The sequence below is a fragment of the Gorilla gorilla genome, chromosome 10 (assembly GCF_029281585.2).
Source record: "Gorilla gorilla gorilla isolate KB3781 chromosome 10, NHGRI_mGorGor1-v2.1_pri, whole genome shotgun sequence".
NCBI lineage: Eukaryota > Metazoa > Chordata > Mammalia > Primates > Hominidae > Gorilla > Gorilla gorilla.
In genome coordinates this window covers 53,298,864-53,316,748 of record NC_073234.2, presented here as the reverse complement: position 1 = coordinate 53,316,748, position 17,885 = coordinate 53,298,864, and the positions used below count along the sequence as shown (strand labels likewise).

At 49.4% G+C, this 17,885-nt stretch overlaps 2 protein-coding genes across 6 annotated transcripts in view; one reads left to right on the top strand and one right to left on the bottom strand.

Moving 5' to 3' along the window:
• The first annotated feature begins 2,946 nt into the window (after window positions 1–2,946).
• Window positions 2,947–8,317, top strand: TMEM106C (transmembrane protein 106C). 3 transcript variants are annotated; one of them, XM_004053027.5, is made up of 8 exons: window positions 2,947–3,048; window positions 3,623–3,837; window positions 4,698–4,761; window positions 5,250–5,409; window positions 5,501–5,641; window positions 6,095–6,144; window positions 6,634–6,687; window positions 7,559–8,317. In XM_004053027.5, exons 2-8 carry the CDS (start codon window positions 3,651–3,653, stop codon window positions 7,653–7,655), a joined length of 753 nt encoding a protein of 250 aa, XP_004053075.3. In that variant the 5' UTR covers window positions 2,947–3,048; window positions 3,623–3,650; the 3' UTR covers window positions 7,656–8,317. The 3 variants fall into 3 exon arrangements, with proteins under 3 accessions (XP_004053075.3, XP_004053077.3, XP_018894506.2); XM_004053029.5 differs by having other exon boundaries at window positions 3,010–3,119; XM_019038961.4 differs by lacking the exon at window positions 2,947–3,048 and adding an exon at window positions 3,224–3,384.
• A 3,939-nt stretch (window positions 8,318–12,256) lies between these two features.
• The window catches only part of COL2A1 (collagen type II alpha 1 chain), a 31,650-nt gene continuing 26,021 nt past the window's right edge, over window positions 12,257–17,885 (bottom strand). For 2 of the 3 annotated variants that reach the window (XM_004053021.5, XM_004053022.5), the window contains 12 exons: window positions 17,586–17,693; window positions 17,305–17,412; window positions 16,895–16,948; window positions 16,615–16,722; window positions 16,397–16,450; window positions 16,107–16,214; window positions 15,811–15,864; window positions 15,251–15,358; window positions 14,609–14,897; window positions 13,967–14,154; window positions 13,378–13,620; window positions 12,257–12,843 (listed from right to left, as the gene is read on the bottom strand). In XM_004053021.5, the coding sequence (XP_004053069.1) occupies window positions 12,697–12,843; window positions 13,378–13,620; window positions 13,967–14,154; window positions 14,609–14,897; window positions 15,251–15,358; window positions 15,811–15,864; window positions 16,107–16,214; window positions 16,397–16,450; window positions 16,615–16,722; window positions 16,895–16,948; window positions 17,305–17,412; window positions 17,586–17,693 (1,569 nt within the window). In that variant the 3' untranslated portion in view covers window positions 12,257–12,696. The remainder of the gene's footprint in view (window positions 12,844–13,377; window positions 13,621–13,966; window positions 14,155–14,608; window positions 14,898–15,250; window positions 15,359–15,810; window positions 15,865–16,106; window positions 16,215–16,396; window positions 16,451–16,614; window positions 16,723–16,894; window positions 16,949–17,304; window positions 17,413–17,585; window positions 17,694–17,885) is intronic. The other variant, XM_055357353.2, reaches the window with a different exon arrangement.

Below are 17,885 nucleotides of genomic sequence, written 5' to 3'. Positions count from 1 at the left end.
GTCAGGTACAGCTTGCTTTTAAACATTTTAGGGAGACATGAGACATCAATAATTATGTGTAAGATGTACATTGGTTGGGTCCAGTAAGGCGGGACAACTCGAAGGGTGCCGAGGTGGGGGTCTTTCAGGTCAGAAGTAGATAAGAGAAAAAAGGTTGCATTCTTTTGAGTCCTACATCCGCCTTCCATTGAATACACAATTTAGTCTGGCTCAGTACACCTGCATTTTTACATACACCGTAGGGCAGAGGAGGCAATCGAATACACATTTGTCTCAGGTGAGCCTCAGAAAGATGACTTTGAGTCATGTCTGTCCTTTGTCCACAAGGAAATTCCTTGTGGGCAAATTGTGAGGGAGATATGTAATTTTGATCTTTGTAGCTACCTTATTTAGAAATAAAATAGGAGGCAGAATTGTCTGACATAGTCTCCAGCTTGACCTTTCCCTTGACTTCATGATTTGGGGGTCCTGAGATTTATTTTTCTTTCACAGTGGTAGCGAGGCATGTCTGACTCCCCCTTCCCATCATGGCCTGAACTAGTTTTTCAGGTTAACTTTGGAATGCCCTTGGCTGAGAGGAGGGGTCCATGCAGATGGCTGGGGGTAGAGAAGACTTAGCTTTATTTTTGTTTCACAGAGGACTGCTTGAGCCCCAGAATTTGAGGCTTCAGTGAGCTGTGATGGCACCACTGTACTTGATCCTGGACGACAGAGCAAAACCCTGTCTCAAAAAAAAAAAAAAAAAAGCTTTCTTGGTGAGACAAGGAAATTCCAGAGAGAGTCTTCCCCTGTGCTTGGGGTTGAGGGGAGGAACAAGACAAGGTTAGAGGTACCTTGATTCTGAGGCTTGTTTTCTTTTAATTCTCAAAAGCACTCAGTATGCTCAAACACCATATTTTGGGGAATCGTTTTCTGTGACCCAACAGATGAAAAAAAAAACGTTTCAAGAAGGAGAAGAGGTGGATCAGAGATGTGAGAGGGGAAGTAGAGGGTCCTTGTTGCCTCTTACTAAAGACTTAGTGGGCTGATTGTGGCCAGTGGTCAGGCAGATGGCTACACAACAGCAGGTACATTGGCATTCCCCACAGGAGAAAGAGGAAAATACAGAGGTGGCAGAAACCTGAGGGGTCACCAGCCTCAGCCTCACTCTCTATTGCCAAGTGGGCCCCTTATTCATCCCATTTCAGAATATCTCCTCTCCCCTAGCATCATCTTTAATAATTTCACCTGGTTAATGTCTGTACTCAACTCCTGCTGCTGCAGGCTAAGCTCAACCTGGCAGTATGAACAAAGAAACCCACCCATTAAAAAGTACCCTCTAGGCCGGGCACAGTGGCTCACGCCTGTAATCCCAGCACTTTGAGAGGCCAAGGTGGGCAGATCACCTGAGGTCAGGGGTTTGAGGCCAGCCTGGTCAACATGGTGAGACCCGGTCTCCACTAAAAATACAAAAATTAGCCAGGTGTGGTGGTGTGCGCCTGTAATCCCAGCTACTTGTGAGGCTGAGGCAGGAGAATCGCTTGAACCCGGGAGGCGCAGGTTGCAGTGAGCTGAGACTGTGCCACTGTACTCCAGCCTGGTCGACAGAGCAAGACTCCATCTCAAAACAAACGAACAAATAAACAAACGAAAAGTGCTTTCTAACCTCTTACGTACGTGCCTTTTTTGTGGAGGTCTGGGGAAGGGGGACCCTACTACCGAATGAATCTACTCCTTGGTGCCTCTTGGCACCTAATTGGCTTGCAAAGCTCAGCTGTGGGGTCCGTTCCTGCGAGAAGCCAGCAGGACTCCCCATGGAAGGTTTCCCCCAGACTGGGCCCCTCTGACTTGTGAGACTTCCAGCAGCACTTTTATCTACACTATTGGAGGGGTCTGATGAAGCCTCTGGTTCCCCTCCTGGACTGAGGACAGGTTCTGATATAATTGCCGGACGGGTTCTCCTTGCCCGTTGCCCAGAGCTGATTCATCAAGACAGGGGAATTGCAATGGAGATTTTAATTCATGCAGAGCCGGCTGAATGAGACACCAGAGTTTTATCACTCAAATAAGTCTCCCCGATAATTCAGAGACTGGGGTTTTTAAAGGATAATTCGGCTGGTAGGTATCAGGCAGTGGGGAGTGCTGATTGGTCAGGTTGGAGATGAAATCATAGGGGGGTCTAAGTGGGTTCTTCTTGCTGTTTTCTGTTCCTGGGTGGGATTGCAGAACTGGCTGAGCCAGATAACTGGTCTGGGTACTGCCAGCTGGTGCCTCAGAATGCAGGGTCTGAAAAATATCCCCAGCACCGATCTTAGATTTTACAATAGTGATGTTATCCCTTGGAGCAATAGGGAAGGTTTGGAATCTTGTGACCTCTGTCTGGATGACTCCTAAACCATAATTTCTAATCTTGTGGCTAATTTGTTAGTCTTACAAAGGCAGTCTGGTCCCCAGGCAAGAAGGGGGTTTGTTTTGGGGAAGGGCTTTTATCTTTGCTTCGAAGTTCAACTATAAACTAAATTCCTCCCAAAGTTAGTTTGGCCTATACCCAGGAATGAACAAGGGCAGTTCGGAGGTTAGAAGCAAGACGGAACTGGGTAAGTCAGATCTCTTTCACTGTCATAATTTTCTCACTTACAATTTTTGCAAAGGCAGTTTCTCTGGATGCTCCGCATGTGTGTACCCTCAGCGACTACACAGCTCCTGTACTATAAAGAATATTTCAGAATGGCTTCGGTAGCCGGCAGCACCTTCCTCCTCTCGCAGCAGAGAAGTGTTTTGCTCTGGAAACTTGGCTGGAGCCTTTCCCAGCCTATCTAGCGAACAGCAGAGCATCGTCCCGACTCCGCGGACTACCGCGGCCCAACAGCAAGGGTCGCGGCTCCCCGGCGCTCTCTGCCGCCCTCTACCGGAACCGAGGGAGCCAGACAGCTGCGATATTGGGAAGGCCTCCGGAGCCGCGAAGAGCGCACGCGCGAGCGCGCGAGCGCGCGCCCGCGTTCTCCTAGCGGGCTTGGTATTTGGCGCCTGCGCGCTGAGTGCGTGCCGCTCCGCCGACCGAAGAGGCTGGTAAGTCCTCAAGCTGGCAGGTGGTCGGGGGAGCGGCCGGAGAGGAGCTGCCGGGAGTTCGTGCCCTGCAGGTCTGCGACGCTGGCGTTCGCTCCTGCCTGGGCCACTTTGGTGGGCTCAGAGCATCGCTTTTTGCCAAGGGGCGTGACCTGAGCCCGCCTCCTGGGGCTGGGGGGTGGAGAGGAATGGGAATCGTTAAGGCCGGTTATCAGTTTGGTGCCTGTTTGTTGCTCGAGGAGGGGCATAGAGCTTACAAATAGTGAAGAGGAAGGGGCGAGGCTGGACCAGGTGGGAGCGGGGGTGCCCCAAGTCCCAGGGCGGTGAGGATCGAGGCAGGTGCGTGAAAGGCAGGCCCCGTTCCCCCTCCCCACCCCCGCCGGCTGTGTGTGGCGGGTAAGAGGGGAGTGGGTAGCACTACTACAAAATGAGGGTCCGATAGAAATCGTACAGGTGTTGGGACCACACTCAGGGCGGCAACTTGTCATTTTTGCGTTTTTAATTTTCTTATAGAAACAAGCGATTTCTGTCGTGATTCACTGGGGCCGCTAACGTGCACTCCCTCTTTTCATCTTAGGACATGACACCAGTGGCATATCACGGCCATGGGGTCTCAGCATTCCGCTGCTGCTCGCCCCTCCTCCTGCAGGCGAAAGCAAGAAGATGACAGGGACGGTTTGCTGGCTGAAAGAGAGCAGGAAGAAGCCATTGCTCAGTTCCCATATGTGGAATTCACCGGGAGAGATAGCATCACCTGTCTCACGTGCCAGGGGACAGGCTACATTCCAACAGGTGATCATGGAGGGATGATTCCCTGATGAGAATCCCAAGGTATCCTCAGAGTTCTCCTGTCTGCCCAGACAACTTTTCTTCTGGGCAGTAATACCATAATAGAGACAGTGCCCTGGACAGGAGCCAGCTCAACTGACTTAATACACTTGGGCAGTTCTGCAACTTTTCTTCCTCTCCTTATTTTTCCAACTCTTTCTTCTTTTCTTTACCTCCACTCTTGTTCTTTCCTGAGGTCTGGAACATTCAGTTCGCTCTGTGTTGTGGGATTTGTTGACAGGCACATTTCTTTATCGCTGTCACAAGGATTGGGACAGCTTTGCGGGGGAACCATCTTGGAAGCTGCTTTTCAAGGAAATGGGTAGCTAATCCTTAACAGCCTAAGGTCAGAAAAATATATCAGGTCAGGAGAGAGAGACAAATACTTAGCCTTGGTACAGGATCATCTATTACTATTAACAAATTGGTCCTCAGAAAGTCTTTAACAGTTTAGCTGGAGAGTCACAGAAATTTAGAGCTGGTTAGGACCTTCGAAATCATTTACTCCAAAGCTTCCATATGAAAGGCAAGGAAACCATGGCCTTGAGAGATTCAACGACTCTGCCAAGCCCATGTAGTAAAGCCAGAACAGGATCCCAGGTTTTTCAACTTCCACATCACTACCCTGGCAGCACTGATAGATGTTTTATAATTTGTGGCACTCTCTTGTTTCTTGTTCATTAGACCCAACATGTGAATTTCACTAGTATTTTTTAAAATGTCTCATTCCAGAAGAATATTTGTTGTGGCAGGCTCAAGTGAGACGTGAAGGAAGTACTGCCAACACATGGGATTTACAAAATAATTGTTTGGCTCTTTTCTAGAGCAAGTGAATGAGTTGGTGGCTTTGATCCCACACAGCGATCAGAGATTGCGCCCTCAGCGAACGTGAGTTACCTGCTTCTCACCTGTTAATACCTACTTCTGTCCCTAATCTCTTTCTGTATGTATGAATGCCAGTTAATTCTTTGAAAACTACACATGTTCTTATAAGTTCCCCATTTTCCTTATAACTGTTTGCCCAAGCAAGATATCTCTGCCCCCATCACAATCTGGGGAAAGAAACTTGAAGCTGGAAATGCTTTGAAGGTCAAGGAATGGAATCAGAAGAAACTGGGAAAGTGGAGTGTTCTGGGAGGTGTGGGACTGTCTCTGTCCACATAGCTCCTTTCTTCAGCTTTTCTTCCCAGAGTGCAGTGTTTAAAGGAGTTTTAAAAGGTTTCTCCTGCTTCACTGCTTCTTAACTGGTTTATGGTTCCTGGCTCTTGGAACTTCCCTTTCAACTCCCTTCTCTTTCCTGGTTTTGTGTTTAATCTTGACACATTGAACCTTGATATCTGACTGCCTGGGTTGGTCATGTGCTTTGTCATTTGCAGTAAGCAATATGTCCTCCTGTCCATCCTGCTTTGTCTCCTGGCATCTGGTTTGGTGGTTTTCTTCCTGTTTCCGCATTCAGTCCTTGTGGATGATGACGGCATCAAAGTGGTGAAAGTCACATTTAATAAGCAAGACTCCCTTGTAATTCTCACCATCATGGTAAGCCTTAGGGTTTCATTCCCTGGGTTGTGCACCTGCCAGGCTGGGACCCAGGACACTTACACTTGTTTCCTGACTTGCCCTGATGTAGGCCACCCTGAAAATCAGGAACTCCAACTTCTACACGGTGGCAGTGACCAGCCTGTCCAGCCAGATTCAGTACATGAACACAGTGGTCGGTACATATGTGACTACTAACGTCTCCCTTATTCCACCTCGGAGTGAGCAACTGGTATGCTGTTATTTTAGGAATCTTGCCCCACAGGCCTAAGAGAAGAGTAGGGGGCTGTAGGAATGCCATAGCTGTGTCACTTTCCTTTTTGTCTCTTCATTTCTACTTGTAGGAACTGGTGATGAGGAAGACCTGTTGGGCCCTGTAATTATAAATAATTGTGAGAAAAAACAGCTATCATTTAAGCATTTGGGGAGCAGAATAATTTGTAAGAGAAAAAGATTTGCTACAAAATAAGAAGCAGCAGTGTTACAGCCTGAGGTCCATTGGCCTCTCAAAAGGGAAGAGGTTGGCAGTATCAATTAGAGGCTCATAGACTATATTAGGGACAATCTCAGGGAAGTATTTTGCATGTGATGGAAGAATGACCCAAGGTCTTTGGATTGCTAATAATAATACTGTTCTGTGTCAAGCCTGCTTGGCCACAGACCAACTCTGGTATCTTATTTTCAGGTGAATTTTACCGGGAAGGCCGAGATGGGAGGACCGTTTTCCTATGTGTAGTAAGGACACTGTTCTCTCTGTGTGTGCTCTCTACTGGAGGAAAGGGATTCAAAGTCATACTCCATTGATTGGGGCCTGGTCCTGCCTTAGATCTCAGCTTTTGGCCTATAGCTTCCCTGGCTTTGGATGTCTTGAGATTTATTTGAAGAATGTATTATTATTATGTGTGTATTTGAAGAATGTATTATTTGATATGTGACAGAAGTGCTGGAATTTCTAAAAGAGAACATTAAGCCACTAAAAACGTTACCAAGCTCCAGCACTTATGTGATGGGTTTGAAAAAAACAGAAAGTGGTATGACGCTGTGGGAGGATGAAAATGGCAGTGGCAGGGACTGGGAGCTGGCAAGCCTTGGCAGCACTTAGGTCGGAAGGGGGAGGGGGGCACCCCAAACAGGACGGTGTAACTCTGCACTCTTCTACTGAGGCTTTTAAAAAAAAAAAAAACAAAAAAAAAACTGACTATTTCCATATTTGCTGTTCGGTAGCTTCTTCTGCACGGTACCTGAGATCCTGGTGCACAACATAGTGATCTTCATGCGGTACGTCTCTCTTCCCTATCCCGATGGCCTGTCCGGCCATGTGAGCCTACCACCTTTGCTCAGGAGGCCCCTGTGTGACCACAGGGCAGAGGCACCTAGCCCGAGGGGACACCCTGTGCCTCACAGGCACAGATACAGTAGACCCTTGGTGTTCTCTAAACGCAGTGTCCACATGCCCTTCACAAATCACCAGTCACCCTGAGCAGTCAAACATTTTCTCCATAAAATGGGTCTAGTTTGACTAAACACATGATCGCCTCAGAATCCTAATGAGACAGTCATGAACAGAAAAGCTTTCTCAAGATGTTCAGTACTGGGCATTTGACCAGACTTCCTCTCTAGCCACACAAATTACCACATGTCATGGACCTTTAGGGTTGTTTTCTGGAAGCATGACTGTTAAATTTGCAAGTGACAAGACTCTGCTGCAGACATGAAATATGAGGGGTTAGAGCAGAGTTTCTCAGCCTTGGCACTATGAACATTTTGGGCCAGACCTTTGTTGTAGGGGGCTGTTCTGTGCATTATAGGATGTTTAACAGTATTCCTGACATCTGCCCACTAGATCCCAGTAGTAAACCCTCCATCCCTTAGTTGTGACAACCCAGAATGTCTTCAGGCATTGCCAGAAGTCTCCTGTGGGGTAAAATCATTCTCGATTGAGAAGCCTTGTTTGGAAGGCCACCTCCTGGCACAGTATCTCTGTGAAAGTGGAAAGATCTTCTGGCCTCCTGGTTACATAACCATGAGGATATGTGCCTGGGGCCCGTGGGTATTGTTCCCTGAACTTGCAAAAAATTTCCTGGGACATTTTTCTGGCTTATTTCATCCCCCAAACATAATTAATTCTTCTTGGTTTTCTTTTCCCTAGAACTTCAGTGAAGATTTCATACATTGGCCTCATGACCCAGAGCTCCTTGGAGACACATCACTATGTGGATTGTGGAGGAAATTCCACAGCTATTTAACAACTGCTATTGGTTCTTCCACACAGCGCCTGTAGAAGAGAGCACAGCATATGTTCCCAAGGCCTGAGTTCTGTACCTACCCCCACGTGGTGTAAGCAGAGGAGGAATTGGTTCACTTAACTCCCAGCAAACATCCTCCTGCCACTTAGGAGGAAACACCTCCCTATGGTACCATTTATGTTTCTCAGAACCAGCAGAATCACTGCCCAGTGCCTAGCCTGTGCCCAGCAAATAGTTGGCACTCAATAAAGATTTGCAGAATTTAATACAGATCTTTTCAGCTGTTCTTAGGGCATTATAAATGGAAATCATAACGTGGTTCTAGGTTATCAAACCATGGAGTGATGTGGAGCTAGGATTGTGAGTGAGCTGCAGGCCATTATCAGTGCCTCATCTGTGCAGAAGTGGCAGCAGAGAGGGACCATCCAAATACCTAAGAGAAAACAGACCTATTCAGGATGTGAATTTGTTTCAGCTGTTCCCAAAGGCCTGGGAGCTTTTCGAAAAGAAAGAAAAAAGTGTGTTGGCTTTTTTTTTTTTTTTTTTTAGAAAGTTAGAATTGTTTTTACCAAGAGTCTATGTGGGGCTTGATTCACCCTTCATCCATTGGCTGGAACATGGATTGGGGATTTGATAGAAAAATAAACCCTGCTTTTGATTCATCTGTGTCTCCTCTGATTGCCTGGGTGTTTTATAGGGATCTCTGGGGGAACCATAGAATAGTTCCCTTCCAAGTGGGTCAGGATGGAATAGGAGGAAAGAGACCGCACCCTGATTGTACTCCCGTTCCCATGAGTTCCTGTCACAGCAAGCAGCCTCATTTTCCTCCATCTGCCTCTTGCGGCAGGGGGCTACCCTGTTCCCTTCCAGGACAGAGCACTCAGTGCCCCATGGAGGTTGGAATTCAGTCTTGAATAAGACATCCTGGTTTGAGGTTGTAAGTTTCTTGGGTCATCTCCACCTGCTCTGCCACCAGAGGTTAGGCTACAGCCCCAGGATGGCAGAGAATCTAGTTAAGAAGCTTGAGTAGTCAGGTGTTAGAAGTCAGCTCTTCCCATAGCACTGGGACCTCAGGAAACCCTAACAACAACAGGTGGTGGCTGGGGTTGTATATTAGTTTTTGTCTCCATTCCCATAGCTTGGTTTTCAATATTTGCTTAATGATCTGTATAGTCTTGAATCTTCAAACTAAAGCTAAATTTCATGACTGTTGGGCTGACTTCGACCATAACGGAGGAACCCAGAAGCCGAGGGTTAAGTTTTGGTGTTGTCCTGGATCATGTAGTGACACATGTACATGACAGTGATGACTGATGTGGATTGATGATAGGACATCATCACTTACACGGAAGCAAATGTGCACCGTTTCTGAGCATGTTGCCCTAATCAGAACATGCCCTAAACACATGAAGATGTTCACGTTGCTACATTTGCTCTTTAGTTTTCCTGTTTTCCAAATAGCCTGTGTAACAGATTTTTCATGGAAGTTTGAAAAAGATACTCATACTGGTACTTCAGTTTTGAAACTTTTTTTTTTGTGACCATGTGCCTTAGTAACATTTCTTGCTTTTGATATTATCTTAAAATCCAGTTATGATATTAGAATGAGAGCACTTACATTTTTAAAACATATAGCAATAAATCTGATGTTATAATACTATCAATTTCCATATCTGTTTACATTATTAGCATCCCAAACTGCACTTTGGGATGTTCTACAGAGCTTTATTGTAGTGTCTGTCAATTCTTGAACAAATGCCTGGAATATTCTCTCAGCACCCCAGAATAGAAAGAGAAAGTGGCTAGCTTTGGTGTCATTGTCATCACCATTGTGTTCCCGATGGATTGAAGTTTTCAGAGTGTGTTTCTTGGAGAGAGGCTTTGCTAGCTATCTCTTCTCTGTAGTTTCTGGCTTGGCCTATACTGTGACCTGTTTCTTATCTCAAACTACTTATACCGGATCACCTGGTTGAAGAGTCGTTGCATACAGAAATCTCCATTCATTTATTTACTCATTCTAGAAAGTATTTATTGAGTACCTGCTGTATGCCTAGGATTGCAATTTCTAATGCATTTTGTCCAGAGTCATAGCTGGAGTTTAAAACACCATCACAAATCTTTTATGCTCACCAGGCCTTATATAGGCCACAGTGTATCTCCACCAACTATTCTGCAACCCTAGGTACCTCAGTGCAGGACCTCCAAGATCTCTGGGTCATCTCTCAGGGATTCTAGCCCAAAGAGTGAAAGAAATTATTAAAAGAATCAGCCTATTTGTTTAAAGCACTACATGAATCAATAGGGTCCCAGGTCTTTTCTCTGGGCAAAATAATCCTTATTCTTTGCCTTGATAAGTAAAATTCTTTATTACCTGGTTAGCACTCCTTTAAGATTCTGTGTTCTTTCAGTTGTTTAGAAGGGAACCCGTTTCAGAAGTTCTGTGGTTTGCACAGGATCCAAGGGACTTGAGAGTAAGTCTTAGCTGGAGCTGAGACTGCCGACTCCTCGTCCAAAGCCTGTGATGCCAGACACTTCCATGGAGATGAAGAGGCTCAAGAGAGGGAAAGCCTGGCCCAGCCCCTTAAAATCAGCAAGCTGGGTCTTTCCACTCAGTCCTGCTGAGTGGAATTTATCCAGAGTCCTGCTGGGGTTGGGAATTTATCTGACAGTTGTTCTGACCAGTGAGATTGTCTCCTTTCTGGGGGCATCAGGGATCACAGAAGTTAGTAACGATCCTGGTTATTCTCACCTTCCCCTCCGGGCCAAAGGAAGACAAGGAAGCGGCACAGGGAGCACAGCCCTGCCAGCCAGGGTGGAGATTTCCACCTGACCCTAGTGCAGGCAGAGGCAGAGCTTTCCGTGCAGTGCCCTGGGCTCTCCCTTCTACTTCATGCCGCAGTTACTTAGGGAGCAGCTGCTATTATTTCTGAGTTTGACTAGGGACTCAAGAAGCGGGTGAACTGCAAGGAATCACCTTGATCCTGGGACTTCTCTTGCAGAGGTCTAAGCTGATGGTCACAATCTACTGAACTACTTCATTAAGAGTAAGTAGGCTCTGGAGTTGGACAGGTTGGAGCAGAGCTCAACTCTCTAGCTCCAGCTAGGAACCCATATACGTCACCTGCTCTCCTCCGACCCTAATTAGCGCTCTTGGTAGGTGGAAGGGTTGTTTAACTTATGAGATAGCTATTCTAATTATGTGTTTTCAGTGATCATGTTTTCATTTTACTCCTTTGTCATGAACTAGCTCTGGTGGGGTATATATTATTATTGTAGGTGTATATGTATGTATGTGTATATACATACATACATATATAAACCTAGGTATATATTATATATATTATTAAATAATATATAGGTATATATAGGTATATATTATATATAGGTGTATATATATGTATATATTATATATAGGTATATATTATTTAATAATATATAGGTATACATTATTTAATAATATATAGGTATACATTATTTAATAATATATAGGTATATATTATTATTTGTATAATAATATATGTATATATTATATTGTATAATAATATATAGGTATATATTATGTATATTGTATAATAATATATAGGTATATATTATCTATATTGTATAATAATATATAGGCATATATTATTATCATGATAATTTATATCATAAATTGAGTATTAATATATACAAATCCAACACAAATGTCTCATTTTACTATTTAATAGAAAAGCTGTCAACCTTAACCTGGAGGAAGCAGGGGCAGGGATGGGAGAAAGGGATAGAGAAAGGGGTAGCTCTCTGTTTTATCAGCTGTGCCGAATATTTGGAAATTTACTTCACAAAATGCTACTGCCCTCTGATTGATTTGGAGTCTCCCGCCCACTTGCCGCGTTCCCGTCACCATGGAGAAGGGGACAACTTGCTCATTGTTGCCACCTGTCCAGGTCATTGAAAGGCAAGGGACACCCAAGAGTAGGAAGAAATGGGAAGCAGTCCATTCTTAAGCCTGGTGTTCAGAGTCCATGGAAATTTTAAGTGCAGGCCCAGGGAGTGAAGAATGGGGGCCACAGTGGCGGGGGCAGGAAAGAGGAATATGGGTGGGCCAGGTCACATTTCCACCTCTCCTTGAGCTACAACCAAAAGTCTTACAGAGGGACACAAATAGATCACTCAGATTGATCGTGTGCACTTAACCACGGGCCCCTGCAGGATTTGCTCCCCTGTCTTCTTCCTTTCTCGAGGGAGTATCTCCCACGTCTCCAATCCAGCAGGATGCAGCCCACATGTGGTCTTACACCCTAAGCTGGCAGGGCACTAATATGTCATAGAGCTGTGTTCAGTGTTTACCTTCAAGAGCAATGCCCTCCCTCTAGCATACCTCCCTTCTCAAGTTTTGGTTTCTGGTCCTGTTCAACAATGGGTTCCACATAGTGCCAAGGTTTACCAGAGAGGCAAGTTCATGTTTGTGTGAGGCTGCTAACCCTGGCGGTGTGGCTTCAGTGTCCTTACTCTCGGTTGAAAAATCAACAGAAGAAGTCCTTAGGACTGCTATTTGGGCATGCCTACAGAACGGAGGATTAATGGAAAACAAACTAAAGAACAAACCACAAGTCAATATGTACTTTCCAATAATCTTTTCATTTTTAATATCAATTGATGTTTTAAAAAATACAGAGGTGTTTGACACAGAATAGCACCATTGTGTAGGACACACACAGTTCCTGCGCCCGGCACCTGAAGGGAGGTCTTCTGGCCTGGGCTGGGGGCAGTCACTCAGGGGGCATTTGACTCACACCAGTTAGTTTCCTGCCTCTGCCTTGACCCGAAGGTCTTACAGGAAGACAATAAATAAATAGAACACCGAGATTTTATTTTGCAGTCTGCCCAGTTCAGGTCTCTTAGAAAGAGAGGGGAGAAAAGTCCGAACTGCGAGAGGGTGGGATGAATGGACATCAGGTCAGGTCAGCCATTCAGTGCAGAGTCCTAGAGTGACTGAGATTGGAAAGTACTTGGGTCCTTTGGGTTTGCAACGGATTGTGTTGTTTCTGGGTTCAGGTTTTTACAAGAAGCAGACCGGCCCTATGTCCACACCGAATTCCTGCTCGGGCCCTCCTATGTCCATGGGTGCAATGTCAATGATGGGGAGGCGTGAGGTCTTCTGTGACCGGTACTCGATGACAGTCTTGCCCCACTTACCGGTGTGTTTCTAGGGGAGAAAAAAGGAGGAGGCTCTGTTCAGTAGATGCCTTGCTACCCAGTTCCAGCTACCCAGAAGCCCAAAACTGAACAAACTGGCAAGCATCAGAGCCTACAAGGTTGAACCACACTGAGGGGGCTCCTGAGACCTCTTCTTGGCTTGCCAAAGGCCTCTCCGCTTCAACTCCTATCCTTAGCGGCAGGGCCCTCCTCCACCCTGCCCTTCCTCTCCTTCCCCACTCCCCACAGTGAGCTCCCAACCTGTGACCGCTTCTTCACCCTGTACACATTGCGAGAACACTTCTACAGCAGTCACTGGGTTCCAGGTAGGGTTTTGTTCCCCTGAGCCAGGGGAATGGAGAAGATGGAATGATATGTGCCTCTCTCTCACCTGTCACTCAGCCTATCTTCTCTACATGACCCTCAAACTCATGCCTCTGATGATCCTGTCACTTTAGGACCTGACAGCTGCTGCGGGCCAACCCTCAGCCCTGTCCAGGCAGTTTGGGCACAGGCAGCTCTTCTCTCTGGCAGCCCCACTCACCGTGCAGCCATCCTTCAGGGCAGTGTACGTGAACCTGCTATTGCCCTCTGCCCGGATCTCCACGTCATTGGAGCCCTGGATGAGCAGGGCCTTCTTGAGGTTGCCAGCTGCTTCGTCCAGATAGGCAATGCTGTTCTTGCAGTGGTAGGTGATGTTCTGGGAGCCTTCCGTGGACAGCAGGCGTAGGAAGGTCATCTGGACGTTGGCAGTGTTGGGAGCCAGATTGTCATCTCCATAGCTGAACTGTTGGGGCAGAGAGCGGCAGTGTGAGGCCTGGGAGCTGGCATTCAATGGGACCAGGTGCTGTAGGGGCTGCCAAGAGTTCATGGTTCAAGGACCTCAAGGGTACTGGGGCAGCAGGGAGCTAGTTGGACATTTTTGCTTCCAGGAGTGGAGCAAGCTCGGAGGATCTCTTTTCCCACCTCCACGTGGGGAAAAAAAAACACTTTTCCTCCTCTTTCCTTCCTCTCAAGCCCAACAGAAAACTGGAGGAAAATATGGGGAAGGTGCTAAAAGCTTCCAGGGAGAAAGAAAAGAAAGAGTTTGAGGAGCCATCTCTGCTCATCATCTAGGGCACCCAGGTACTCACATGGAAGCCACCATTGATGGTTTCTCCAAACCAGATGTGTTTCTTCTCCTTGCTCTTGCTGCTCCACCAGTTCTTCTTGGGAACGTTTGCTGGGTTGGGGTAGACGCAAGTCTCGCCAGTCTCCATGTTGCAGAAAACCTTCATGGCGTCCAAGGTGCAGCCTTGGTTGGGGTCAATCCAGTAGTCTCCTGCAGGGGGAAGAGGCAGCACCCATGGGGGCTCAGACAGGCACAGACACAAAAGCTTGAGAGACCCAGGCCTGACTGAAAGAGACAGAGAGGCCTACAGGGACAAGGGATGAGGTTCACATGTGGCCTGAAAGGAGGGGGACCTGGGAGGATGCAGGGGCAGGGAGATCTGCATGAGCTAAGTCCAGCCCTAAGGAAGAACACATGCAAAGAGAGCAGAAGCAGTGCCCAGCTGGTGGATGGAGTCCACCCTGAGGTCACCTCGGCCAGGTAGCCATGGCAGGACAGGGGCCAGGGCTGCAGCTTCTCTGCTGTGAAATAAGAGAGGAACCCTCTGGCAGAACCTTCCAGGCCCAGCTCTGCCCTGTACTAGGGGGCATCTCCTCCCTTGCTGCTAGGTCTAAGGGATGACTCCCTGCTTCCCGGGGCAGGGGATCCTGTTCTCCAAGCTTACCACTCTTCCACTCAGGGTGGCAGAGTTTCAGGTCTCTGCAGGTGCGAGCAGGGTTCTTGCGGGAGCCCTCGGGGCTGCGGATGCTCTCAATCTGGTTGTTGAGGGACTTGAGTGTGGCATCCACCTCGGCGTCATGCTGTCTCAGGCCACCGGCTGCCTGGTCGGCCCGCATGTACTGCAGGGGGTCGGGGCCCTTCTCTCTCGGGCCTAAGCCAGCAAAGGCGGACATGTCGATGCCAGGGCCAGGGGGACCTGGAGGACCAGGGGGTCCAGGATTTCCAGGAGGACCCTGCAGCAGGAAACAGAGAGATCAGCCAGGATTGTGTGAAAGTGCCCAAGTCCATCCCCATTTGCTAGAATGTACTAGAGTGTCCGTCTTCCCAGCCCCATAGGTGGGGCGGAGGTGTAGCAGGCGAGGACCAAGGAAACCACAGCACCATGTCTATTTCTTCCTTAGCCCTTCTCTTCAGTTTCCCAGCACTGATCATGGGCCCTGTGACCTCTGAGGAGACCTCAGGATAAAGGATGCCATCACTGTTAGCTGCAGGCTGATGCCCTAAAAGAGGCCCTGAGCAAAAAAGAGCTCAAGCCTCCCGGATGGTAGGGACACCTCGACAGCAGGGAAGGAGTCAGGACACTTACAGCAGGGCCGGTTTCGCCTGATCGTCCACGGGGACCAGGAGGCCCAATGGGGCCAGGGATTCCATTAGCACCATCTTTGCCAGAGGGACCGACGGGGCCAGGAGGACCCTGCAAGAGAGAGAGGTCGTGACGAAAGAATGGTCACCACAGGGAAGGCTGGGGAGTCGCTGGGGCTGGGTAGGTGGCTGTCCTGATAGCACCAGCCACTCCGCCCCTAGTTCCTCACATGCTCAGTCATGGAACCCTAAGTTGGTCTCTATTTGGCCAAGAACCAGCAGGATAGCTCCATGGCTTGCCTACCCTCCTAAGCTCCTCTTTGTAAAATGCTGTTCCCAGGGGTCTGTCTGACAGCGAGAGGCTGATTCATGTTTGTCTTACAGCCATTGTGGCCTCAGACGCTTTTCTGGCCATAGGCACGGGAGCCAGTCCTGCCCCCATTACTGAGTGAGGACCCCTGAGCCCACAGCTTCCCCAGAAGTAGCAGCATTTCCCTCCCCATGGGAACACAGGCCCGCACTCTCTGAAGGGCCCCCTCCGTCTTCCAACTCCATGTCACTTACTCTAGGGCCAGAAGGACCAGCAGGACCAGAAGCACCTTGGTCTCCAGAAGGACCCTGTGTAGAAGGAAGAGAAAAGGCCACGGTCAGCACAGACATATCTATCTATATTCTGGGAGCTGGGGGAGCAGCTTTATGTCCCAGCCCCATTCCCTTTCCACTTCCCCCTCCCTCCAGCCCTGAGGAAATCCTAGAAACTGCTTAGGGTGATCCCAAGCTGTCCTGGCAGCACAGGGAGCTCAAGTGGGCTCTGTGTGGCAGGAGGCCTCGGGAAGTCCCACGCAGGCAGTGACACTCACAGGAGGGCCGGGCAGACCCTGCAGACCAGTGAAGCCACGGTGTCCCTTCAGGCCTCTCTCGCCAGGCTCTCCAGCCTCTCCTTTGTCACCTCGGGGGCCTTGAGGACCCTGGGAACAAGACAGACACAGATTGAGTCAGGTCAGGGCCAGGACAGGAGCCCCCTCCTGTCCCACCCAAGCTGAGGAATCCCCGGAACCACAGGGCTGGAGGCCCAGGAACCATCTGGAGGCTGGCTGCCCTCCCAGCCTATCCCTGGTGGGGACTCAATGCAGGATACTTGGATACTCACCTGGATTCCCCGGGCTCCAGCTGGTCCTGAGGGTCCCATGGGGCCTTGTGCACCCTGAGGAGAGAGTGAGCGCAGCGTCAGAGAAAAGCCAGGACAGGTGGGGGCCTCCTCTGCATCTGAGGCCACCGCTCCTTAGTCCAGAGACTGCGGAAACCCAGGGACTGCCTCAGCCCCACCGCGCAGGAGAAGGCGGCTTTTACTGAATTCAGGATACTTACAGCTTCTCCTCTGTCTCCTTGCTTGCCAGTTGGACCAGTGGGGCCAGGGGAGCCAGGGGGCCCAGGGGCTCCAGGAGCTCCCACAGCACCAGTCTCACCACGATCACCCTGTCAGGAGAGAGGTCTCAGGCTCAGAGAAGAATGTTCCAGAAGAGACAGGAACAGAAGGTCCTTCTAGGCTGAGATGAGACTGGTTCCAACCTGCCACCCCCAGCTGACCTGTCAGGCCAGAGGCAATGTCCTCCCCAACCCACTGCACACACAGACACCAGACACTCACCTTGACTCCAGCCGCGCCATCTCTGCCAGGGGGGCCATCAGCACCGGGGCTTCCCTGGACAAAGTGAAACAAGAATGCATTTAGAGCTGCTTCCTGCCCATCTCCCCCTCTGCTCCCCCAGCCCCTCTCAGAAGCCCAGGCCTCTCCTCTTCTGCCCAACTCACTCACACTTTGAAGCCAAAGTTTCCTCACCAAGTTTCCCTCCTCCTTCCGGAAGTAGCCCTTGGTCTCTATGCCCGTCTCTCTCCCCGACAACCTTCCCATTGTACCTAGGCTTTCAGGCCTGTCGGCCGACACTGCCACCCCCTTCTCCAGGGCCCTGACTGGGACTTGTCCTGGCTGACCCAGCACAGAGACTCACAGGGCCCCTCTCCCCAATCAGGGCCACCCCAGGGGGTCTCACTGCTCACCTCTCGTCCAGGTTCACCTGCAGGACCCGTCAGGCCAGGAGGACCCACGGGGCCAGGAGGACCTCTGTCTCCAGATGCTCCAGGAGCACCCTGCTTGCCGGGCTCACCCTGGAGGGACAGAGACAAGGATGATGAGTGCAAGTGGTAAGCACCCCTGCCCAGGGCCCACTGACCCTTCAGGGAGAGGGCAGACAAGGGACAGTCCTGAGGGTGCTGAGGGAGGTAGAAGCCTTGGTAGGCAGGGCCCAGCTTGGATGGAGGGAGGGATACCCCACACTCACCGATGGGCCAGGCAAGCCAGGGAATCCTCTCTCACCACGTTGCCCAGGCAGACCGACGATGCCCCTCTGACCAGCCAGACCCTGGGGACCTGGTGGACCTTCGGCACCCTGAGAGAGGAGAGGCGGGAGATGAGAACTGACAGTGGCCCAGCCTCTTCCGTCCTCTCAGCACAGCTCTGTCTGTGCAGCCCCACTCCCTGGCATCCCCACGGCCCCTGCTCCCTCCTACCCCATGCTCTGTGAGCTCAGAAGCCACTCACGACCCTGCTCCCGGGGACCTTGGCATGGGCCTGGTGAGGG